The 26,615-nt window shown below is 44.9% G+C and overlaps 1 protein-coding gene across 1 annotated transcript; it reads right to left on the minus strand.

Moving 5' to 3' along the window:
• Window positions 1–2,177: 2,177 nt before the first annotated feature.
• Window positions 2,178–4,565, minus strand: LOC139579311 (GTPase IMAP family member 9-like). Its single transcript, XM_071407870.1, has 2 exons — window positions 4,435–4,565; window positions 2,178–3,460 (listed from the first exon to the last, which is right to left on the minus strand). Exons 1-2 carry the CDS (start codon window positions 4,457–4,459, stop codon window positions 2,373–2,375), a joined length of 1,113 nt encoding a protein of 370 aa, XP_071263971.1. The 5' UTR covers window positions 4,460–4,565; the 3' UTR covers window positions 2,178–2,372.
• Between the last annotated feature and the right edge of the window lie 22,050 nt (window positions 4,566–26,615).

Consider the following 26,615-nt stretch of genomic DNA (forward strand, 5'->3'; position numbering starts at 1 on the left):
CTCTTCTCCCCCATCTGGACAACAACAACGGCTCGGCGACGGCGGTCGTCGGACGTCCGATTGGCTGGAGGGATAGCAGCTTCCGCACTGCAATCCTGGGCCCCCCTGCTGGCCCCGCCCCTGAGCAAGATGAGTTAATTTCCTGTCCGGGCTGCTGTCTGATTGGATTGAGCTTTCCTTCTGTGTGCCTGAAGGAGGCGAATGGTCTCGCTCCTCTGACCGCGCCTTGTGTGCCTTGGCTGCCTCTACCGGAGGGACAGACTTAAGTAGGGCTCCCCCTAGTGGGCTGACTGACAACGTGTGTGTGTGTGTGCGCGTGTGCGCGCGCGTGTGTGTGTGTGTGTGTGTGTGTGTGCGTGTGCGTGTGCGTGTGTGTGTGTGTGTGTGTGTGTGTGTGTGTGTGTGTGTGTGTGTGTGTGTGTGTGTGTGTGTGTGTGTGTGTGTGTGTGTGAATTCATTATTTTCTACTATTTATTCATTTGAGATCTTATATATTGGTTGTTGACCTGGAGCCATTTGATAACTGCAGTGTGTCACTGGTTTGTTCACTCACTTTCTACACTCTGAATCTTTCTATTTGATTCCTACTAATGACTCTTCACTGGTCTGGGTGGTGCGTGAGATTTGAATTGAATTCAAACAGGTCCTTCTTCTTCCCTCAAAACTCAAAGTGTTCTTCCAATAACCCACTATGATCCAGGTATCCTCTCAGTGTTCTTCCAATAACCCACTATGATCCAGGTATCCTCTCAGTGTTCTTCCCATAACCCACTATGATCCAGGTATCATCAGCGTGTTTTAACAGCCTGTGTAACTTTGAAACATCATGAAAAGCAATTCTCCTCTTTGTACTGATTATTCCACCCAAGGTGTGTTTGTGTGTGTGTGTGCGTGTGTGTGTGTGTTCGCGCGCGCGTGTGTGTGTGTGTGTGTGTGTGTGTGTGTGTGTGTGTGTGTGTGTGTGTGTGTGTGTGTGTGTGTGTGTGTGTGTGTGTGTGTGTGAGAGAGCTTGCGCCTGCATGTGTGTCAGAGGGAGAGAGATAGTATGTGTGTGACTGAATGACTAAGGTTTGTCCCCTGATGTCTGTATTGAAATGTTAAATGTTCGCTGGTCATTTCCCCGTACCTGTGTGTGAGAGATTAGAGAACTGAGTGTAATAATTGTATATGAAGTGAGTGAGGTGTACATCATCTTTACTATAATTACTGATGAAAATCACTGCACTTTTGATTTCATAGGCCTGCTGGTTCCTTGTCTGTTTGGGATGAAATGGCACCCTATTCCCTATATAGCGCACTACTTTGAACAAAGCCCCATGCATCCTGGTCAAAAGTAGTGCATTATATATGGAATAGGATGCCAATTTGTCAGTCGGTCCCAGAGTTTAGGATTTGTTTTTCTCCCTCTGCTGGCCTGGAGGACTCAGACAGACCAGGCCACCATGGCTCACATATGTGTCTCAATAACCGTCAATGGCTTCCATTCCTCATAACCTTTACCTCTAGGAGAAGCTATACAGGACCAGGAAAAGGTCCCGGCCATGTTTATATATCAACTAATATGAGGGAACTTAAAAAGATTCATGACTATTTGGCTATAGCTATTAACATTCATAACCAGTTCTAACCAGTTAATCTATCTAGTGATCTGTAGGAAAGGAGGAGGAGGAAAGATAAATAAGACTATTGGGACGTAGCCGCTCTCCCTTAACTGTGTTGGCCAGAGAGTCTCTTTATTACTTCACTGTTTAAACATCATGATTTACAGAGTCTGGACAACTGTGTGCATCCATCTAAAGAATTCCACTGTTCTGTCCCATATTGATGATGTCATAATGACAATGGTGTGAACACCGACCCATATGTCCATGGAACGACCGAGTCATGGAGTGTAATGCACTGAATGAAGACGTTTTGAATTTTTTGTTGTTGATTAAAACATATTTTATTTATAATGCCAATGCATGAAAACTACCCTGAAATCACGTATGTAGCTAATTACCAGCTTTAATAAACTGTCATGATGATTATTTGTGTTATTTTAAGAAAATGTCCTCATTGAATATAAATGAAAACATTGAATGTAATCTATTGTAGCTGGCATTTGTCTAAATTCTCATTACATAATGTTTACTATTGACATAAATGGAAACAATCACAGACACAGCAGAGCCAGGTTAAATGTCATAAAGCTTTATGTAAGCTATAGAATATACATCTATAGAAGTCAATGGGTCCACAGTTACAGACTATAACATTAGAATGGCAACAGAGTACACTGTCTGTAGATGCATTCAATGCAATGCAATACAATTGTAATTACATTCAATGTGACTAAGCTTGGGACTCTAGAACAGCATTGTTTCAGATTTTCATTGTATACCGCAAGCAGCTTGTACTGCTTTCACCACTGGTTCAATAACTCTTTTAAGAAAACCATCTATAAAGCCATTTTCTCCTTCAGCTCTCTCTCTTGCCTCCCTTTCATGTTTTTCTCTCACCTCCTTTATTTCTTTATCTTTAGCCTCTTTTTCCAGTTTCAGTTTCTCCAGTTCCTCCTCCCTGAGTCTCTGCTCTTCCTTCTCTCTCTGGATTCTCTTCTTCTCCTCTTTAATCGCTTTCTCCTGAGCTTCTTGTTTCATTTTCTTCAGTTCCTCCTCATGTCTGCGTTTCTGCTCTTCGTTCTCTTTCAGGATCCTCTCATTCTCCTCTTTAAGCGCTTTCTCCCGGGCCTCTTGTTTAATTTTGTCTTCCTTCAGTTTCTCCTCTTCTCTGCGTATCTTCTCTTCATTCTCTTTCAGGATCCTGTTCTTCTCCTCTTCAATCGCTCTCTCAGCCTTCTGGAACATCTCAGTGGTGTAGTGGCTTCCTCCATTCATCTTCACCATCTTGTTTATCTTCTCAAGCAGCTCAGTGACCTGGGAGGGATTCTTATCATTGTTGTTAAAGACATGATATCCCCCTTTGCATTGGGAAAGTAAACTGTTCAGATCTGGATTTTCATGCAGGGCCTTTTGAATTGTTGCACCAGCATTATCATCATCACCAAGAACTTCTCCGTGTGTGAAGAGAACCATGCTGTATCTTGATGCTTCATCACCAAAGAACCTTTGAATTATCTCCACAGTTTCCTTTTCCTCTTTAGTGAATCTTGCCAGCTTGATCACAATCAGGAACACATTGGGACCAGGTGCAGAGAAAGAGATGCATTTAGCAATCCTTTTCAGTGACTCCTCATTGGACAATGTAGTATCAAACAAACCTGGGGTGTCAATAACAGCTACACTTTGCTCACCCACCTTCCCTCTTGTCTTTTTACAGTCTTTTGTCAGAGAAATCAAAGAAAACATTGATTTGAAAGTGTTTGTCCCCAGAATGGTGTTTCCTGTTGCACTTTTCCCACCTCCAGTCTTCCCGACCAGAACAATCCGGACCTCCTTTTGTATCTGCAGTTGGAATTCTGTTGGATTAAATGGACATGGCTGTTTACTTTTAAAGAGGTCTAGTCTTCATGTAACACACGTTGGCAAATTTTGAGGAACGGCTAATTTCTTAAGATTCACACTTCTTGACACAAAGCAGTACTTCATGGTCTGCACAAAATAATCTGTGAGCATCGCCTCTACAGATGTAGGATCTTAATTTGAGCCAGTTTGCTACAGCAGGAAAATAATCCTGCAGCAACAAGAAATGTGAATTATTTTATGGATTATAATTAATGGACATTTTCGTAGGGGTTGACATATTGTTCGTTAGGGAAAATCAAGTCTGAACTTGCAAAGTGGACATTAGAGTACTTAAAACGCAAATCCACTAAACTTTTGCATTTGCTGCTGTGCAGGAAAACCTTCAGCAACAAAACATTTATCAAATTAAGATCCTACATCTGTATGTGCTAAACTGTTTTTATGCCATTATCATTTTTTTGCTAAATTGACTCCCATCAAATACCAAGCAATCTCTTGGTTTTAATATATAAATAATGGCCACAGCACAAAAATACATGTAAAATCCATGTGTTCCTTTTTAGAATCATTACAGCAGGTGAGAAAGAGAATGAAAGATAGAGAAGGTAGTGCTCTAAAACAGTCATATACAATAAGCGCTTACAAGAATAAAAACAAAATGTTAGTTATGAATGTAAAAAAATAAAGACTTACCTAAAGTATTAATAAAACATGTTTCAATTATTATTATTTTTTAAAATATGAATTACTCCACTGACTTGTACATTATAATGTAACTAATAATGTTAACATTTTGTGTCAACTTGACCAGGAAATAAAAGCAGTGGAGTAATATAAAATAATGCTCCCCACTGCTATACATCAGTATATTTCTAGAGCACATGAAGTTCAAAGGAAAAAGCACATAAAAAAACGAATCAATACCATTGACTTGAGTTCCCATCTTTATAAACTAAAGGCTACTCACCAGACTGAGACTCTTTGCTGTTCATGTTTGCAGTGAAGATCTGTCAGTCTCAAGCACTATGTGAGAGTAGTAGTAGTAGAAGTAGTTTCTGTGCTCCTAAAAGGATACTAAAGAGATACAATGTGAGAGTGGGTCTTCTCACTTGTTTTATACAGGATCTCTCAGGTGCCCACGCCCTGACACACCCACAGGCTTTCTCTTAGCTTTCATACAATTTCTGAAATCCTTTCCCACTAGTTATGGCTGTAATACAATAGAAATGTTTTGACTGGTCTAATATTTAACTATTCAGTCAAGTCAAATCGTAATAAACTAGTATGTTAGGACTACTATGTTTGGACTACTAATTGAGGGCGAATATATTCAACATGTTTGAACATTTTCGGGATGCTGTAGAGTGCCCGGGAGCCTATGGGAGCCATCATCCGCAAATGGGTTATGTGCTTACACTTTACGAGACTGTGGCATTATGTTTTACTCTGGGTTTGATCTAAAGATTTGGTCAAATGCGCCGGGAGCTGATCAGGAACCTGTAGATCGTACTAAAAACGTGTAGTGTCTGGCCGGCTTTAGTTTCACATATTGTTACTCAACAAGTCACACCTTAAGTGACCTCATGTGCTATAGTCTGTAGGTTGGGTATTGAAAGCCCCACATTGTGAATAATAATAGTTCTAATGACAATACTAATAATATACTAATACTAACAATACCTTTATTTGTAAAGCAATTTTCATACACTTCAAAATGCAAAGCACAAAGCAAACAATAACAACGTGGAAGATTAGTAGGCTTAACTATATGCTACCGTTAGTGTAATGAATATACAGCAGAAAAGTCTGCTTCCTCTAAGTCAAGTGGTGTTACAGAACATGTGTCTTTGCATTACAACTTCCTGCCCCCTGACACATAACGTTTGTATTGTCTCATACTAAATGATTGTTAATTTCTCTTTACTGATGATGTCTACCTATACACCCTCCACTATCTGTCTTTGGACAGTGATGCTAAATTGTTACATTTGGCTCTGTACTAGAGCATTTTGGATTTGAGATCAATGTTCATATGAGGTGACAGTATAGAATGTCACCTTTTACTTGAAGGTATTTTCTTACATATCTGAATGACCTTAGAGATCCAGTCCCGCCATTTGTAAACGTCATCAGTATTTAGACAAATTTCACTTATAGTGTACCAAAGTAGTAAAAAACATAGTATTTGGTACCATATTCCTAGCACTCAATGACTACATCAAGATTGTGACTCTACAAACTCAATGCCTTTACAGTTTGTTGTAGTTGAATGGCAGAAATGCAACATTGGGCTTCAGGAAAAATGTGCTGTAAGAAAACTGTAAAATTCTCTAAAAATCACATCAAAATGGATGAAAAGCATTTAAATATGATGGATAATATTGTCTAATGGTATATACATCTGAAATTAAGTCATATTTAGTCTGAAATAGACATGTTTATCAACCCGACCGATCCATATTTTTTGATTTTCGCTATCAAAACATATTTTTTTGAAAGGACAAACTATGTTGTCTATTTTCTATGTATGGAGAACATCTAACTTACTTCTAGTAATATCTGGTTGTCCTTTCTGGCTTCATTTGAAGAGAGAACATCCTATCTTACTTCTTTACCATAAAATGAAGGGTCGTCAATGGCCGTATTCTGACCTCACAAACCACCATTTTTAAACATATATAAATTGTTGCTATTTTAATGTGTAGAGGGAACATCAAAGTTACCCTTGAAGTATGTGGTTGTCCATAGTTGCTGAATGTGGAAGGGAATCAGTCTCTAACTTGTCTATCAATATATGTACTGCTGCTGAGTGGCGCACTGGTCTAAGGCACTGTAGGGTTCATTACAGACCCTGGTTCAATCCCAGGCTGCATCACAACTGGCCATTATAGCGAGTCCATTAGGGCGGTGTACAATTGGTCTAGTGTCATCCCGGTTAGGGGAGGGTTCAGCCGGGGTACGCTGTCATTGAAAATAGTTATTTGTTTTCATCTGACTTGCTTAGTTAAATAATATGTGAATGTGGCCTTATGTCTCAGTTTGGGAACCCTTTAAGCTGTGTTTTTGCAACACTTACAAAACTAGCTCTAGCTATGGCTCAGAGTTATTGTTTCCCAATTTCCTTTTTTTTCTGCACAGCTCCTACATTTTAGAGAAGACAAGAACAAAAATGTAACGTCATGTACTTGCATGGAAGGAATACAACATACAGTATGATTGTGTAGTGGACCAGTGTGGTGTCAGACGATGCCACAATAATCATTAATGGCACACAACAAAATGACTACTGAGAGATACATCTGGGTCTAAGTAGATTCACTATTTAGTGTTTGACATGAAACTTTCGCTTAGGACTTGTACAGGATCAGTGGAGGAAAAAGTACCCAATTGTAAAAGTAAAACAAAAGAAATCAGTCAAGACCTCAGAAAAGAAATTGTAGACCACAAGTCTGGTTCATCGTTGGGAGCAATTTCCAAACGCCTGAATGTACCACGTTCATTTGTACAAAAAATAGTATGCAAGTATAAACACCATGGGACCACACAGCCATCATACCGCTCAGGTAGAAGAGGCATTCTGTCTCCTAGAGATGAACGTACTTTGGTGCGAAAAGTGCAAATCAATCCCAGAACAACAGCAAAGGACCTTGTGAAGATGCTGGAGGAAACAGGTGCAAAAGTATCTACAGTATATCACAAAAGTGAGTACACCCCTCACATTTTTGTAAATATTTTTCCGAGTCAGTAGAGAAGCCTCTTTTGTGTCCTAAGATTTCATAACGGTGACCTTAATTGCCTATCGTCTGTAAGCTGTTAGTGCCTTAACGACCGTTCCACAGGTGCATGTTCATTAATTGTTTATGGTTCATTGAACAAGAATGGGAAACAGTGTTTAAACCCTTTACAATGAATATCTGTTTAGTTATTTGGATTTTTACAAATTATCTTTGAAAGACATGGTCCTGAAAAAGGGACGTTTCTTTTTTTGCAGATTTTATGATTTCTTAAATAATAAAGCATTTGACCTCTCATTAAGGGCTTCATTCATAAAAAAGGTTATACTTAAATCCAATGTAACGGTCCTGACCTGTTTTCTGTTGTTTTTGTTATGTGTTTAGGTCAGGGCATGTGTTTTGGGTGGGCAGTCTATGTTATCTGTTTCTATGTTGGTTGTGGTTGCCTGGTATGGCTCTTAATTAGAGGCAGGTGTTTTGCGTTTCTCCTCTAATTAAGAGTCATATTTAGGTAGGGTGTTCTCACTGTTTGTTTGTGGGTGATTGTCTCCTGTGTCGTCGAATGTATGTACCATACGGGACTGTTTGGCTGTTCGTTTATTTTGATGTCGTCTGTTTCCTGTCCGTGAGTTTACGTTTAGTTATGTAAGTTTATGTTCAGGTTTCGTCAACGTCGTTTTCTTGTTTTGTATATTTGAAAGTGTTTTGTTTCGTGTTGCCATCGTCGTTTCAAATAAAAAGATGGCTTACTTCCCGAATGCTGCATTTTGGTCTGATGATCCTTCTCTCCTCTCCTCGTCCGAGGATGAGGAGAGCGACAGCCCTTACAGAATCACCCACCACGCTAAGACCAAGCGGCAAGGGAATGCTCAACAGAGCAACAAGGACTCCTGGACTTGGGAGGAGATCCTGGATGGTAGAGGACCTTGGGCTCAGCCAGGGGAATATCGCCGTCCCAAGGAGGAGTTGGAAGCAGCGAAGGCTGAGAGGCGCTGGTATGAGGAGGCAGCGCGTCGACGCGGTTGGGAGCCCGTGAGTCAGACCCAAAAATTTCTTGGGGGGGGGCACACGAGGAGTGTGGCAAAGCCGGGTAGGATACCCGAGCCAACTCCCCGTGCTTACCGTGGAGGTAGAAGGCGTCGTACTGGTAAGACACCGTGTTATGCGGTAAAGCGCACGGTGTCCCCAGTACGCGTGCTTAGCCCAGTGCGGGCTATTCCACCTTGCCGCACTGGGAGGGCTAGGTTGGGCATCGAGCCGAGTGCCATGAAGCCGGCCCAACGTATCTGGTCTCCAGTACGTCTCCTCGGGCCGGCGTACATGGCACCAGCCTTACAGGTGGTGTCCCCGGTTCGCCTGCATAGCCCAGTGCGGGCTATTCCACCTCGCCGCACTGGCAGGGCTACGGGCACCATTCAGCCTGGTAAGGTTGGGCAGGCTCGGTGCTCAAGAGCACGTGTCCTCCTTCACGGTCCGGTATACCCGGTGCCACCTCCATGTACCAGTCCTCCGGTGGCAGCCCCCCGTACCAGGCTGTCTCTCCGGGTTCTCTCTCCAGCTGTTTCCTCCTCTCCAGCGCAGCCAGTGCCTAGACCACGCACCAGGCTGTCTCTCCTTCTCCTCCCTACAGAGCCGTCCTGCCATGACCAGCCAGAGCTGTCCTGCCATGATCAGCCAGAGCCGTCCTGCCATGACCAGCCAGAGCCGTCCTGCCATGACCAGCCAGAGCCGTCCTGCCATGACCAGCCAGAGCCGTCCTGCCATGACCAGCCAGAGCCGTCCTGCCATGACCAGCCAGAGCCGTCCTGCCATGACCAGCCAGAGCCGTCCTGCCATGACCAGCCAGAGCCGTCCTGCCATGACCAGCCAGAGCCGTCCTGCCATGACCAGCCAGAGCCGTCCTGCCATGACCTGCCAGAGCCGTCCTGCCATGACCTGCCAGAGCCGTCCTGCCATGACCTGCCAGAGCCGTCCAGCCAGGACCTGCCAGAGCCGTCCAGCCAGGACCTGCCAGAGCCGTCCAGCCAGGACCTGCCAGAGCCGTCCAGCCGGGACCTGCCAGAGCCGTCCAGCCGGGACCTGCCAGAGCCGTCCAGCCGGGACCTGCCAGAGCCGTCCAGCCGGGACCTGCCAGAGCCGTCCAGCCGGGACCTGCCAGAGTCCCTCAGCCGGGATCTGCCAGAGTCCCTCAGCCGGGATCTGCCAGAGTCCCTCAGCCGGGATCTGCCAGAGTCCCTCAGCCGGGATCTGCCAGAGTCCCTCAGCCGGGATCTGCCAGAGTCCCTCAGCCGGGATCTGCCAGAGTCCCTCAGCCGGGATCTGCCAGAGTCCCTCAGCCGGGATCTGCCAGAGTCCCTCAGCCGGGATCTGCCAGAGTCCCTCAGCCGGGACCTGCCAGAGTCCCTCAGCCAGGATCTGCCAGAGTATCTCAGCCGGGACCTGCCCCTTGTCCCGGTGCTGCCCCTTGTCCGGGTGCTGCCCCTTGTCCGGGTGCTGCCCCTTGTCCGGGTGCTGCCCCTTGTCCGGGTGCTGCCCCTTGTCCCGGTGCTGCCCCTTGTCCCGGTGCTGCCCCTTGTCCCGGTGCTGCCCCTTGTCCCGGTGCTGCCCCTTGTCCCGGTGCTGCCCCTTGTCCCGGTGCTGCCCCTTGTCCCGGTGCTGCCCCTTGTCCCGGTGCTGCCCCTTGTCCCGGTGCTGCCCCTTGTCCCGGTGCTGCCCCTTGTCCCGGTGCTGCCCCTTGTCCCGGTGCTGCCCCTTGTCCCGGTGCTGCCCCTTGTCCCGGTGCTGCCCCTTGTCCCGGTGCTGCCCCTTGTCCCGGTGCTGCCCCTTGTCCCGGTGCTGCCCCTTCTCCCGGTGCTGGCCGTTCATTTAGGGGATGTTAGTTTTAGGGTGGTCATTGGGAGGGGAAGACAGAAGCGGGGAGTGACAATGGTGGTGTGGGGACAGCGTCCAGAGCCTGAGCCACCACCGTGGTCAACTGCCCACCCAGACCCTCCCCTGGACTTTGTGCTGGTGCGCCCGGCGTTCGCACCTTGAGGGGGGGGTTCTGTAACGGTCCTGACCTGTTTTCTGTTGTTTTTGTTATGTGTTTTGGGTGGGCAGTCTATGTTATCTGTTTCTATGTTGGTTGTGGTTGCCTGGTATGGCTCTTAATTAGAGGCAGGTGTTTTGCGTTCTCCTCTAATTAAGAGTCATATTTAGGTAGGGTGTTCTCACTGTTTGTTTGTGGGTGATTGTCTCCTGTGTCGTCGAATGTATGTACCATACGGGACTGTTTGGCTGTTCGTTTATTTTGATGTCGTCTGTTTCCTGTCCGTGAGTTTACGTTTAGTTATGTAAGTTTATGTTCAGGTTTCGTCAACGTCGTTTTCTTGTTTTGTATATTTGAAAGTGTTTTGTTTCGTGTTGCCATCGTCGTTTCAAATAAAAAGATGGCTTACTTCCCGAATGCTGCATTTTGGTCTGATGATCCTTCTCTCCTCTCCTCGTCCGAGGATGAGGAGAGCGACAGCCCTTACATCCAAACTGGTTCTCCAGCAGATTAGTGAGAATGGCTAACCCTATGATAAAGAATGACCTGTTCCATTTATTCAGATTACAACCTCTCACTTTCGGTTATTTTGAAAATTAAATAAACAAGCCATAGAAAGTTGGTTTGCAATTTCAGTTTAATCCACCTGAAAAGACAGAGCAAATAATACAACAACTATTATGGTTCAACTCAAATATACTAATTGATAAAAACATTAAATATATATATTTAAGTATAATCTTTGTAAATGATATCCTAAATAAGTGGTGGAGTTATGTCACACATGCAGCTAACACAAATATATGAAATGTCTGCTCTACCCAGAATTACAACCAACTAATTGCAGCATTGCCACAAACATGGAAAAGGGCATGTGGAAGGGGAAAAGTAAGGAACTTGTCTGTCCGCACTGCTATAAAGACCACAATTGGTTAAAGAAAATTGTGGTAAATGAAAAAGTATACAAGTTTAATTTAAGGACCAAAAAAATGGTAGCTGTGCCATATAGACTGCAAAATAGTTGGGAAGAGATTTTCGATGTTCCGATTCCACTGCCTATGGTTTATGAACTGATACACAAAACAACGCTGGATTAAAAATTCTGAGATTTTCTATTTAAATTCTGATACAACATTCTTTCAACCAGTAGAACGATATACATATGAGGGATACAACCATCCCAGATCTGCAGATTTTGCTGCGAAGAGACAGAATCATTAGATCATTTGTTTTGGTACTGCCCATATGTAACTTGTTTTTGGTCACAGGTTCAGGAAAGGCTGAAGATTTGCAAAAAATATATGGCGAATTTGAAAGAATATAGACAATTACATTGATGGAAGCCACAAGATAGCTGCAAATTAAATTTTACAATGTGTGACTTAATAAATAATTACTGACAAACGGATCAACCAAATCAGGAAGGTGTAACCATGGCAGGGTCAGGTGGGACGATAAGAGAGACAGGAGGGGTGATAGGAGGGGGGATAGGAGGGACAGGAAGAGAGATAAGAGGGCCAGGGTGGGAGATAGGAAAGTGAAAGGAGAGACAAGCGGGGTAATAGGAGAGACAAGAGGGGTAATAGGAGAGACAAGAGGGGTGATAGGAGAGATATTAACAAGGACGGGAAAGTGAGGAAGGTGATACACTTCGTAAAATGTTTCTGGTTCTGTCACGGCTGTTGAAAGATGAGGACCAAGGTGCAGCGTCGTAAGCGTACATTTTCTTTATTTAATCAAAATGACGCCAAATAAAACAATAAACACTACAAAACCAAACTGTGAAGCTCAAAGGCAAAGTGCCCTAAACAAAGTCAACTTCCCACAAACACAGGTGGGAAAAAGGGTACCTATGTATGGTCCCCAATCAGAGACAACGATAGACAGCTGTCCCTGATTGAGAACCATACCCAGCCAAACACAAAGAAATAGAAAACATAGAAAACACAAAACATAGAATGCCCACCCCAACTCACGCCCTGACCAAACCAAAATAGAGACATAAAAAGGATCTCTAAGATCAGGGCGTGACAGGTTCATCCACAACTTGTTTCCTGCTTGTAGCAGGACGCGTTTAACCTTTCTGGCGCAGGCTTTCCACTAGCTACCCACCTCGACAACATCCGGTGAAAGTGCAGAACTCCAAATGTAAAATTCAATAAACGCAATATTAAACATTCATGATAATAGAAGTGTCATACATGATTCTTTAGCTTAGAATCTTGGCAAACTAATCTCATCGTCGGATTTCAAAAAGGCTTTACGGCGAAAGCACAGCATTCGATTATCTGAGGTCAGCGCCCCACAACAGCATATTATCCAAACAAGCACAGGCGTCACAATATCGAAAATAAAGACAAAATAAGTCACTTACTTTGAAGATCTTCCTCTGATCGCAATCACAAGAGTCCCAGGAACACAATGAATTGTCATTTTGTTCGATAAAGTCCTTCTTTATATCCCTTATAGTCCATTTAGTAGGCGTCATTGAGTTCAGTAATCCACCCTTTCAGAATGCAGACATAGGAGTTCAAAAAGTTACCAGTAAAGTTTGTCTAAACAAATCAAACGAAATGTCTAATTCATTATTAGGTACTCTAATATCTAAATAAACAATAATATTTCAAACGGAGCAAACTATTTTCAATAGTAAAGGAAAAGAACGCAGCGCGCTCCCTCGGCCACGCGCGCAATGAGACTAGCTTTGCCATAGAGTTCCCTGAGGATAAACAACTGTTCCTCGTTGGTTTTTCTAAAAACAAGCCTGAAACCATGTATAAAGACTTGACATCTAGTGGAAGCCATAGGAACTGCATTTTGGGAGGCAGAAGTCTTTGTTTTCAACAGCTTAACCTTTGAATTGGCTGGCAGGTCAACACATATAAAATGTGTCCTCGGGTTTTCACCTGTCAATCAGTTCTGTTATACTCACAGACATCATTTTAACAGTTTTAGAAACTGTAGAGTGTTTTCTATCCAATACTACCATGCACATGCATATCCTAGCTCCTGCGCCTGAGTAACAGGTAGCTTACTTTGGGCACATCAGTCATCCAAACTTCCGAATACTGTCCCCTATCCCTAACAAGTTTTAAAGGAATGTTCTATCTACCTATAAGTCACACTCCAACACAGCACAAACATACACTCTCTGTCACACACACCAAACATCCTCCTCAGTCACACCCCTTACAGATGTGCTGGTGACATATGCAAATTGGCGGACGGAAGACAGGGTGGTGCGGCAGGTGCCGCTTCTCATTCGAATGCTGTAATTTTATCTAAACCATCAGGTGTACGCCGACCCCAGCTAAGTAACTCATGCAAAGAGTTAAAGCGCAATTATGTGTTTTATCTCCAGTACTCTGCCATGATTGTCAGTTATGTAACTGCTCTACTGATAATCTCAGTGCGTCCTTGCTGGGATGACACAATCAGTCTACTACCGGAGAATATCAACACCAAACACATTGGTTCACCGTTCCACGGGAGCGGACAGTACACAGCATACCATAATGTTCTGAATAATGGCCAAGTCTACCTCGCTCCTTATTCTACTGAACCGCTTAGGCGTAACAAACACAAGTCCAACATTTATCGGAAACTGTTAAACTACCTGTTCACTACCCTCCTGCTCTCCGGGGATGTGCAACTCAATCCTGGGCCCAACATCACTGAGCCAGCGATACGCACCGGAGTGGAAAGCGGTGGATGGCCTCATCCACTGATCGTCGCTGCTGTGGAAGTGGGTGAGTGCTATGGTCCTATGGTTTCTCTCGACTCACCCGGCTCCAGGATAGATTTTGACTCTTCAAACATACCAAAGTCGCTATATGCGATCCCTGACTCTGCTTCTGGTACGCAAGCTGTTTTAATTAGTTCCCCGCATCCAGTGCAGGCGGGAGGCATTGTTAATTGCGCTACCGAACTGCCCCTAATCAAAACGAAACAAAACGGCCTAAACCCAGCAGTCAGAAAACACAGAAAATGTAACTTTTTTCAATGTGTCAATCACTCTCGAGTCATCTGGGACCCACGAGCTAAGCCCAAGGGACTACTAGGGGGGCACTTGAACATTCGTAGTGTCATTCCAAAAATTGATCAAATTCAACATCTACTCACAGACTCCAACCTTGACTTTCTCTGCCTCTCAGAGACATGGCTCCATAAAAACTCTCCATCTGCTGCTTTGATTGTGCCTGGCTACAATGTTTTCAGGAGAGACAGGACTGAAGGAAGAGGAGGGGGTGTGATGATTTACATTAAAGAACATATCCGATGTAAACAAATTGAGTGGTCATGTGATAATGAACTAGAATGTATTGGCCTGAACATTACACTGTCTCCCCAAATGTCTTTTACCCTCATTGGAATGTATAGGCCACCTTCCACCAAAAGTGTGTTTTTTGATCAGTTTAATAACATGCTTAGGGAATGTGATTTTGGGAAAGAGGTCATCTTAATGGGAGATTTTAACATTAATTATGAAGACAAGTGTTGTAGGAAAACCCTCCAACGGATCACTAATACCTTTGACCTTACACAGCTAGTTAAAGGGCCAACCAGGGTGACTTGTTGCTCTAAAACACAGATTGATTTGGTGTTCAGTAATAAACCAGAGAGAGTGACTAAATCATTCAATATGGTTACTGGGCTATCTGATCATAATCTGACACTTATAGCCAGAAAGCTGTCTAAGAGCAGGTTTAACCTCTCTACTGTTAGAAAGCCGGATCAACTAAGAATACCTAAGAGTGAATTAAGCTATTTTGAAAAGGCAATTAAGGGAATTAACTGGAATGATCTCTTGTCCTATGCAGACGTGGAAGCTGATAGTCAAGTTTTTCTATCCACAATCAGACTACATTAAATGGTTTCCTAAAGAAAATCAAATCCAAACCTGGCCAAAAGAGCACTCTTCCTTGGTTAAATGGAGAAATCTGGAAATTGATGAAAGAACAAGATTATTATCTAAAAATAGCCCTAAGATCCAAATTAGAGCATGACAGACGTAGGTTTACCATGTTGAGAAATAAGGTGATGAAAGAAATCAGACAGGCCAAGGCAAACTTTTTTATTAACATAATTGGTGAAGCAAAGGGAAATTCTAAACTGATCTGGGAGAATCTAAAAAAGTTAACAGGGAAAGACCATAGTAACACTGCAAAAAGACTAGAAATCATGGTGAATAACAATCTAACACAGGATGCAGTCGAAATAGCAATAGCCTTCAATTCCTACTTTATTGACTCTGTCAGGGTACTGACACAGAACCCCTCCACTGGTTTCTTGGGCTCAGTGCTAGTGAATGACGCTCAACCTGTCTTCATCATAAGGGAGGTTTCTGAGTCAAAGGTGGACAAGGTGATTAGCTCACTAAAGAACTCTAAAGCCAAAGATGTGTTTGGGATGGACTCTACCTTTCTTAAAAACTACAAAGAGTCACTCATTGGCCCCATTACTAAGATCACCAACACATCTATTGGTCTCGGGGTGTTTCCAAGGGTATGGAAGTCGGCCATAATAACGGCCATCTTTAAATCAGGCGACCCTGCTGACGTGAGTAACTACAGGCCCATTAGTATACTACCTGTGGTGTCAAAGGTTGTTGAAAAGTGTGTAGCAGAACAACTGATTGCCCACCTCAACAACAGCCCCTTCACATTACACTCCATGCAGTTTGGCTTCAGAGCGAAACACTCCACAGAAACGGCCAACTGCTTTCTTCTGGAAAATGTGAAGTCCAAGATGGACAAAGGGGGCGTTGTTGGGGCTGTGTTTCTGGACCTAAGGAAGGCTTTTGATACTGTTAACCATGAGATTCTCATCCCAAAATTGTCCAAGTTCAACTTTTCCCCCGATGCCTTGAGATGGATGAAATCATACCTTGAAGGCAGAACTCAGTGTGTCAGAGTGAGCAATGAGCTGTCGCCCACTCTTAGCTATGATGTGGGCGTGCCCCAAGGGTCAATACTGGGGCCCCTCCTGTTCAGCCTGTACATTAATGATCTGCCTTCTGTCTGTACTGGGTCTGAAGTTCAAATGTATGTAGATGATACAGTGATATATGTGCATGCAAAGAGCAAACAACAAGCTGCACATGAACTCACTACTGTAATGGTCCAGGTTACAAAGTGGCTCAGTGACTCGTGTTTGCATCTCAATGTGAAAAAAACTGTTTGCACGTTCTTCACAAAGAGGGCAACAGATGCTACTGAGCCAGATGTCTATGTGTCAGGGGAGAAGCTCCAGGTGGTATCTGATTTTAAGTACCTTGGCATCATACTTGATTCCAACCTCTCTTTTAAAAAGCATGTGAAAAAGGTAATTCAAATAACCAAATTCAACCTAGCTAATTTCCGATTTATACGAAATTGTTTGACTACAGAGGTAGCAAAACTGTACTTCAAATCTATGATACTCCCCCACTTAACATACTGCTTGACTAGTTGGGCCCAAGCTTGCTGTACAACAGTAAGACCTATTCAGTCTGTCTACAAACAGGCTCTCAGAGTGCTTGATAGGAAGCCCAATAGCCATCATCACTGTCACATCCTCAGAAAGCATGAGCTCCTGAGTTGGGAAAATCTTGTGCAATACACCGATGCATGTCTTGTATTCAAGATCCTAAATGGCCTGGTTCCCCCTCCACTCAGTATTTTTGTTAAACAGAAAACCCAAACATATGGCAGCAGATCCACAAGGTCTGCCATGAGAGGTGACTGTATAGTTCCCCTAAGGAAAAGCACCTTTAGTAAATCCGCTTTCTCTGTGAGAGCTTCCCATGTCTGGAATACACTGCCATCAGACACGCATAACTGCACCACATATCACACTTTCACAAAATGCTTGAAGACATGGCTAAAGGTCAATCAGATTTGTGAACATGGTCCCTAGCTGTGTGTTGCCGCTTTCCATGTCTGTTGTCTGTAACTTGTGAGGTGTGGAAACACTTTGTTGCTTTTATGAATTTTGTCTTGCTGCTTTTTGTTCTATGTTGCTCTGTCTGTATGCTACGTCTTGCTTGTCCTATGTTGCTATGTCTTGCTTGTTCTATGTTGCTATTGTCTATATTGTAATTGTTTTTAATGACCTGCCCAGGGACTGGGGTTGAAAATTAGCCGGCTGGCTAAAACCGGCACTTTTACTGAAACGTTGATTAATGTGCACTGTCCCTGTAAAAAATTAACTCAAACTCAAACATGATTTTTTTAGATAATGTTTATATAGTGAGGGTTTGTAATGCAAGTCAAGTCCTTGGATGAATGTCAACAAGATGCATGACCGACATTGTTAAAAGAACCACACATACCTAAACAAACATTGGGTGTATGACTTTTGGCTCTTTGCCACCTGGAACACAACAACGGTTACAGTACCACACCCTCCTCATAACCACCATGAAACTAAGACTTTAACTTAATCTAAACATGTATCTTTCATTTGCAATCTGTAAAAACTATGGGAATAGAAATGTTCAGAACTTGTGTGAAAAATCACAGCACAGTTGAAAAATATACGCAAATAGAAATCAAAGCTGGATGATGTTCAGAGACAGATGGGAGGGGTTGAGAGGAGCTGAAGGGTGGGACTAAAAATAACAAGATAGTCAAATATACTGTGTCAGTAAAGTGTATATAGTATGTATAAGCTGGAAGCCTAAGTGTTGTTGTCCATTAGTTTACTCCAGTTTGGGGAGGTGTGGAAGGGTCAGGGGAAAATAACAAAGGAAAAATATAAAATACATGGGGCATTTGTAATCTAGCAGACAATTACATTGATGGAAGACACAATCTACCTGCAATATTAGAGCTCATCTATAGTTAGAGAGAACATTCCTTTAAACGCGTGCTGCTACAAGCAAGAAACAAGTTGTGGACGAACCAGAAACATTTTACGAAGTGTATCACCTTCCTCACTTTCCTGTCCTTGTTATTATCTCTCCTATCACCCCTCTAGTCCCTCCTATCACCCCTCTTGTCCCTCCTATCACCCCTCTAGTCCCTCCTATCACCCCCCCTGCCCCTTCTATCACCCCTCCTGTTCCACATATCACCATTCCTGTCCCTTCTATCACCCCTCCTGTTCCACCCATCTTCCCTCCTGTCCCTCCTATCACCCTTCTTGTCCCTCCTATCACCCTTCCTGTCCCTCCTATCTTCCCTCCTGTCCCTACAATCTCCCCTCCTGTCCCTCCTATCACCCATCCTGTCCCTCCCATCACGCCTCTTGTCCCTCCTATCACTCCTCCTGCCCCCCGTTCATGTCTCTCTTATCATCCCACCTGTCCCTGCCATGCTTACACCTTCCTGATTTGGTTGATCCATGTCAGTAATTGTTTATTAAGTCAGACATTGTAGTTTTTAATTTGTAATAGACAGTCTACCACTCCACTATTTTAAGGGCATATTTCTCAGATTGAGAACATTGGATATTCGCCCGTAGTCTGCCTCCTGTCACACCTATCACCATGGGAACACCTTACTGAAAACAATGGAACTATGCTTTGCTTATTAAACCAGTTCTGCCTGTTCATGTCCTAAAAGATTGGAATGTTCCAATGTGCCAAACAGATGAACAAGTCACACATGCATCATCCAGGGTTGACATGACCACATTTCTGGTTCGTCCATAACTTGTTTCCTGCTTGTAACAGGGTGCGTTTTCTTTTCTTGTTTCTGGTAGATGAGCTCTAATATTGCAGGTAGATTGTGGCTTCCATCAATGTAATTGTCTGCTAGATTACAAATCCCCCATGTATTTTATGTAAATATGTATAATATATGTATTACATTTTTCCTTTGTTATTTTCCGCTGACCCTTCCACACCTCCCCAAACTGGAGTAAACTAATGGACAACAACACTTAGTCTTCCAGCTTACACATACTATATACACTTTACTGACACAGTATATTTGACAATCTTGTTATTTTTAGTCCCACCCTTCAGCTCCTCTCAACCCCTCCCATCTGTCTCTGAACATCATCCAGCTTTGATTTCTATTTGCCATATATTTATCAACTGTGCTGTGATGTTTCACAAAAGTTCTGAACATTTCTATTCCCATAGTTTTTACAGATTGCAAATGAAAGATACATGTTTAGATTAAGTTAAAGCCTTAGTTTCCTGGTGGTTATGAGGAGGGTGTGGTACTGAAACCATTGTTGTGTTCCAGGTGGCAAAGAGCCAAAAGTCATACACCCAATGTTTGTTTAGGTATGTGTGGTTCTTTTAACAATGTCGGTCATGCATCTTGTTGACATTCATCCAAGGATATCTCGACTTGCATTACAAACCCTCACTATATAAACATTATCTAAAAAAGATCATGTGACTTATAGTTAGAGAGAACATTCCTTTAAACGCGTCCTGCTACAAGCAGGAAACACTTTCCCCTCTTTGTTATTATCTCTCCTATCCCTCCTCCTGTCCCTCCTATCACCCTTCCTGTCCCTTCTATCACCCTGCCTGTCCCTCCTATCACCCTTCCTGTCCCTACTATCACCCCTCCTGTCTCTCTTATCACCCCTCCTGTCCCTCCTATCACCCTTCCTTTCCCTTCTATCACCCCTACTATCACCCCTCCTGTCTCTCTTATCACCCCACCTGTCCCTCCTATCACCCTTCCTGTCCCTCCTATCACCATTCCTGTCCTTCCTATCACCCCTCCTGTCCCTCCTATCACCCCTGTTGTCTCTCCCATCACCCTTCTTGTCCATTTGACATACATTTTTCAACTGTGCTGTGATGTTTCACAAAAGTTCCGAACCAATAGTCATTCACTCAATGTTTGTTTAGGTATGTGTGGGTCTTTTAAGTCATGACTTCCCCCGAAGTCGGTCCCTCTCCTTGTTTGAGCGGCGTTCGGCGGTCGACGTCACCGGCCTTCTAGCCATCGCCGATCCACTTTTTATTTTCCATTTGTTTGTCTTTGTTTTCAACACACCTGGTTTCAATACCCCAATTACATGTTCCTTATTTAACCCTCTGTTTATCCCCATGTTTGTGTGCGTGTTTGTATATATGTTCAGGTCGTTACTTGTTGGCTGGTTTTGTTTGCCGGGTTCGTTATTACGCCCGTTATTTACGAGTGACCGGTAATTTCACGCACCTTTAGTATTTGTTTTATACTGGTGCTGTTCGTGGAATAAATACCTTGTGCACTCATCTCTGCTCTCCTGCGCTCGTTTCCATGCACCAGTGACCCACAACCTGACACAACGTCGGTTATACATCTTTTTGACATTCATCCAAGGACATCTCGACTTCCATTACACACCCTCTCAATAGAAACATTATCTAAAAAATATAATGTGACTTATAGTTAGAGAGAACATTCCTTTAAACGCATGCTGCTACTAGCAGGAAACAAGTTGTGGACGAACCAGAAACATTTTACGAAGTGTATCACCTTCCTCACTTTCCCCTCCTTGTTATTATCTCTCCTATCACCCCTCTTGTCCCTCCTATCACCATTCCTGTCCCTCCTATCATCCCTCCTGCCCCTCCTATCTTCCCTCCTGTCCCTCCTATCACCCTTCTTGTCCCTCCTATCACCCTTCCTGTCCCTCCTATCACTCCTCATATCACCCCTCCTGTCTCTCCTCCGCCTTATCTCAGCTCACTGGTCACCATAGCAACAACCACTTGCAGCACGCACTCCAGCAGGTATATTTCATTGGTCATCCCCAAAGCAAACACCTCCTTCGGCCCCCTTCCAGTTCTCTGCTGCCAATGACTGGAAGGAATTGCAAAAATCACTTAAGTTGGAGACTTATATCTCCCTCACTAACTTTAAGTGTCAGCTGTCAGAGCAAATCAAATCAAATCAAATGTATTTATAAAACCCTTCTTACATCAGCTGATGTCACAGAGTACTGTACAGAAACCAAGCCTAAAACCCCAAACAGCAAGCAATGCAGGTGTAGAAGCACGGTGGCTAGGAAAAACTCCCTAGAAAGGCCAAAACCCAGGAAGAAACCTAGAGAGGAACCAGGCTATGAGGGGTGGCCAGTCATCTTCTGGTTGTGCCGGGTGGAGATTATAACAGAACATGGCCAAGATGTTCAAAAGTTCATACGTAGATGACCAGCAGGGTCAAATAATAATAATCACAGTGGTTGTCGAGGGTGCAACAGGTCAGCATCTCAGGAGTAAATGTCAGTTGGCTAATCATTCAGAGTATCTCTACCGCTCCTGCTGTTTCTAGAGACTTGAAAACAGCAGGTCTGGGACAGGTAGCACGTCCGGTGAACAGGTCAGGGTTCCATTGCCACAGGCAGAACAGTTGAAACTGGAGCTGCAGCAGGGCCAGATGGACTGGGGACAGCAAGATGTTATCAGGCCAGGTACACCTGAGGCATGGTCCTAGGGCTCAGGTCCGAGAGAGAGAGAGAGAGAGAGAGAGAGAGAGAGAGAGAGAGAGAGAGAGAGAGAGAGAGAGAGAGAGAGAGAGAGAGAGAGAGAGAGAGAGAGAGAGAGAGAGAGAGAGAGAGAGAGAGAGAGAGAGACTTTGACTTTTTGTCTTTCTTTATTGAAACATTCTCATTTCATTTAAAACTCACCCCCCCCTAAAATAAAAAAACAAAAATATATCCTGTACTGCATACATGTACCATACTCACCTTTCCATCTACCACATGATACAAACCACCATCACCATACACAAAAACAATACCCTCTCCTACAACCGTATATCCAAAACATCTTCCCCAGCAATACAGACAGCCCCCCCAACACACCATATCTCCTCAAACATCTCCACACATTTGATCAGTTTATAGAACTCAAACTCAACCCTAAGGCGCGCAGAGACCATCCCATTAAACAGTAGTAAAGGGTCTGTTATCCCCCCAACTTTGACCCTGTTTCTCCTTGTTAGCCAAATAGCTAATTTTGCCTGAGCAAACAGAAAATTCAACAAAACACATTTTTCTTTCTCCTTACTCGAATACCTGTATCCCATTATAAACATCCCAACAGCAAAAACCACCCCCAACCTGTCACACAGACATTCCAGCAGAGACATTAAAGGCATTAACCTGGTGCACACAGAAAACACATGAATCACAGTTTCTTTCATTTGACAGAAAGGACACCCCTGCCCAATTCCCGGATCAACCCGTGCCAACCAGCTGTTAGTGGCCAGGGCTCCATGAAGAACCCTCCACTGGAGGTCCCCTGACCTCTTTGGTACTGGGGGTTTGTAGAGCGCCCTCCATCTAAAACCCACCATACTCTCCGCCCCACATACCCCCTGCCACTGATGTGCCTTCACTCCTGTTAGGCTTCTAATGTTCCTAACCTTAACGCAGAGGTTGTAGATGGCTTTACCTCCCACCCCCTCAAACTCCCCCAGGCTCGGAGTGTTAAAATCTAACAAGTCCTCCAGACCCCCTTGCCAGTCTCCAGTCTCTGCCGTCACCTGCAGTGGCGGAAACATTGGTGGCCCCTCTCCCTTTGGCCTCTCAAACACCCCCCTTACCGGCTCAGACAGTGCCTCCTGGACCTCCTCCAGGAATCTCTCCAGCAGCCTAAGAGACGTTATTCCTGTTTGTTGCGCCAAGACCTCCGGGGTTTTCCACCCCTCCTCTCCCAGCAGTCTCAGGTCACCTAGCCTTTGTAAACCCCCTGCCATCAGTTGCCTCTGCAGGGTGGCCGACTGAACCGATCTCAAAGGGATGGCTGGGTTGTGGAAAATAGGCTCCTCCCACACCCACTGCCCAGGCTCCACACCCCCTTCTCGTGTGGGCCTTAGCAGCTGCCAGGCCCTCAGCACCGCAGAGTAAAACTCTGAGAGACCTGCTGTACTCAGCCTCTCCAGCTTCATGAGGAACAGCTGCCGGTCCAACCCTAATCCGCCAGCTCTCCTCAGCAGCGCGCATGCTGGTTCCCTCCAGCCAACATCAGTATGGTACAGCAGTCTCTGCACCGCCTTTAGCCGGAAAGCAGCCATCCTGCTCTCCAGTTCCACCAGGCCCTGTCCTCCTTCGTGGACGGTCATGTACAACACTGCTGCCTTCAGCCAGTGATGGCCCGACCAAAAGAAGTCCACCAGCTTGCGTTGCAGGTCTGCAAGCAGACCGGCGGGGGGGTTGAGGACAGCCAGTTTATGCCACAAGGAAGATGCCACCAGGTTGTTGATTATCAGCACCCTCCCTCTATATGACACTTGGGACAGGAGCCACCTCCACCTGGCCAGTCTTGACACCACTGCCTGTGACAGCCCCTCCCAGTTCTTGCTGACCCACCTCTCCGAGCCCAGGTACACCCCCAACACTTTAAGCCCTTCACAACCCCACTGCAAACCCCCTGGAAGCAGAGGAGGAGCCCTATCCCCCCATGCCCCACATAACAGAGCTTTGCTCTTTCCCCAGTTTACCTTAGCTGATGAAGCTCCCTCGTACACCTTCAGACTGGTCTCTAGTTCCTGCATATCTTGCCCATCCCTGACCATCACAGAAACATCATCTGCATATGCTGAGACTGCTATTCCTGTCACCACACCCATGCCTGTCCAGCACACTCCCCGCAGTCTCCTGCGTAGCAGTCCTAAAAAAGGCTCAATGGCTAGTGTGTACAGCTGCCCAGATAGAGGGCATCCTTGTCTAATGCCCCGTCTCACCCAGACAGGCCTACTGAGCGCCCCTCCCACCTTAACCATACATGACGCCCCAGCATACAACAGCTTCACACAGTTCACAAAGCTCTTCCCAAACCCAAACACAGACATCACATTAAACAGATACTCATGATCCACTCTATCAAAAGCCTTCTCTTGATCTAAAGAGACCAGTCCAAAGTTCACATTAGAACCTCTCGACAAGTCCAACATGTCCCTAATCAAGAACAAGTTGTCCGTGATTGAGCGTCCCGGTACACAATATGTCTGGTCCTTGTGTATTATAGAGTCCAGATGGGACTTCAGTCTGTTAGAGAGGACCTTGGCAAATATCTTATAGTCCGCACAGAGTAATGCCACAGGCCTCCAGTTCTTAAGTTCACACAAGTCCCCTTTTTTGGGCAGGAGAGTCAGTGCCGCCCGACGGCAGCTCATCGGCAACTCTCCTACCTCGACGCATTCACGCAACACGCAAAAGAAATCCTGTCCAATAGTTCCCCAGAATTTTTTGTAAAACTCCACTGGAAGTCCATCGACCCCGGGTGCACGACCGGGGGACATCTGGGTTACGGCCTCTGCCAGTTCATGTGACAACAGAGGAATGTCCATTTCATCCCTCTGTGCCCGAGAGAGCTTAGGGAGTCCTGCGAACAAGACCTGAGCACACATAGGATCACACATTTCTGCCCTATACAATTCAGTATAAAACTCCACAGTCCGCTCCCGCATCTCCCCCACCACAGAGGTCACCCGCCCATCAGACAGCCGTAGACAATGCATACCCTTGGCTTCACTGCTCTGTCTTTCCAAACCAAAGAAGAAGGAGCTGGGAGCATCCATCTCCTTGAGCATGGAGAACCTAGCTCTTACAAGTGCTCCCTTTGCTTTAACCTGGAAAAAACTACCCAGGTCCCTACGTAATTCGGCTAAGTTAGCCTGGAGGCCTACATTGCCTTGCCCCACCATCTCTACCTCCATCTCACTAATACACCGCTCTAGTTCCCCCAATACTCTCCTAGCCTCTGAGGATGAGAGAGCTGTGTACTGTTGACAGAAAAGCCGAATTTGCACTTTCCCCACATCCCACCATTGACTCAGAGACTCATACTCCTCTCTTCGCTGCCCCCATCTTTCCCAAAAAGTCTGGAAACCTGAGCAAAAAGTGGCATCTTGTAAGAGCTTTACATTGAACTTCCAATAAGATGCCTGCCGGGGCCCTGGTGAAATAGACAGCCGAGCCATGGTTATGTGGTGATCCGAAAACCCCACTGGGAGAATGGTAGCACCCAGCAGCCTATTGCTCTGATTCCTGGACATGTAAAAACGATCAAGTCGAGCTGCACTCACCCTAGCCCCAAAAACCTTCACCCACGTATACTGTCTTGTGTTTGGATGTTTAGTTCTCCAAACATCCACTAGGTCAAACTGATTAAAGATGTCCCTTAACACTCCCACTGACACTGAATGAGGCTCTTCCCCATTTCTGTCTTTTGTAAAATCCATTGTACAGTTCCAGTCATCTCCGATCACCAGCGTCTCCTCAGGCGCTACTTGTGAGAGTTCCTGTCTAAGACTCCCAAATAGAACCCCTCTTTCTCTCCCTGTGTTAGGCGCATACACATTTATAAAGACAAAACCCATGTTGTTAATCTCTGCTTTAACAACAAGCAACCTGCCCCTACACACCTCCTTTGAGGAGCAAATTTTTACAGCCAGACCCGGTGCAAAAAGGACTGCCACCCCTGCACTAAGATTTGTCCCATGGCTCAACACACTTGCCCCTTTCCACCAGAGCCCCCAATCAACTTCATTCACCACATCACTATGCGTCTCCTGCAGAAACAACACCTGTACTTTCTTTTGTTTTACATATTCACCCAACACACTCCTCTTTCCCGCATCTCTGGCACCATTTATATTAAGCGAGCCTACCCAAAGAGTCTCCATAAGAAGTGGGAGAAAAGCCAGCAGAGAAATAGACCAATAGGAAAGCTCAAAAAGCCCCAGTGTCAGTAAGAAATTAAACATTTAAACAGTGTCTGAAGGTAAACCTTTACGCACTGTTGTGACCCACTTCCTCAACCTAAACCGTTTCTTGGGTGAGAGGACACCATGCCCCTCATTTCTCATAGCATGTTGTACTGATCTTACAAACTTTCTAGAATCAGGAAAAAAAGCCTCAAGATTAACTTTTTTCCCCTTAGTCTCATTCAGGAACCTTGTCAGTTCTCTCAACGTGTACTTAGACCCTTCTGGTTGACTGGCTGTCAGCTCCGGGCCAATTGAAGAGGAGTCTGAAAAAAATAACTCCTCATCCTCTTCCTCAGACTCACTTTCCTCCTCTTCTCTATCTCCCACCCTGACCACCTGCTCTTTCTCTCTGGTTAGGGCCTCACCCACAGCAACAGGCAACATTTCCATGGTGCCTTTGTCCACACCCTTTTTCCTTTTCCGCTTGACACCCTCCTCCTCCCCCCCTAATCTCTTACACTTCCCCACTATACTCTCCTCATCCACTAGAATAACCTGACTAGACCCAGTATCATCTACACCACCCTCCATAGCATGACTCGGCCCAGCATCATCTGCACCACCCTCCATAGCATGACTCGGCCCAGCATCATCTACACCACCCTCCATAGCATGACTTGGGCCAGCCTCAGCTACCCCACCATCCATAGCTTGACTAGACTCAGCCTCTGCTATACCACCATCCATAGCCTGCCTAGACCCAGCACCCTCTACACCACCCTCCATAGCATAA

The sequence above is a fragment of the Salvelinus alpinus genome, chromosome 6 (assembly GCF_045679555.1).
Source record: "Salvelinus alpinus chromosome 6, SLU_Salpinus.1, whole genome shotgun sequence".
NCBI classification, from domain to species: Eukaryota; Metazoa; Chordata; class Actinopteri; order Salmoniformes; family Salmonidae; genus Salvelinus; species Salvelinus alpinus.

Coding starts and splice junctions, on each gene's coding strand:
- LOC139579311 (XM_071407870.1), bottom strand. CDS start 4,459: ATGAACAGCAAAGAGTCTCAGTCTG. Junction 3,461..4,434: donor CAGCAAAGAGTCTCAGTCTG/GTGAGTAGCCTT, acceptor TTAATCCAACAG/AATTCCAACTGCAGATACAA.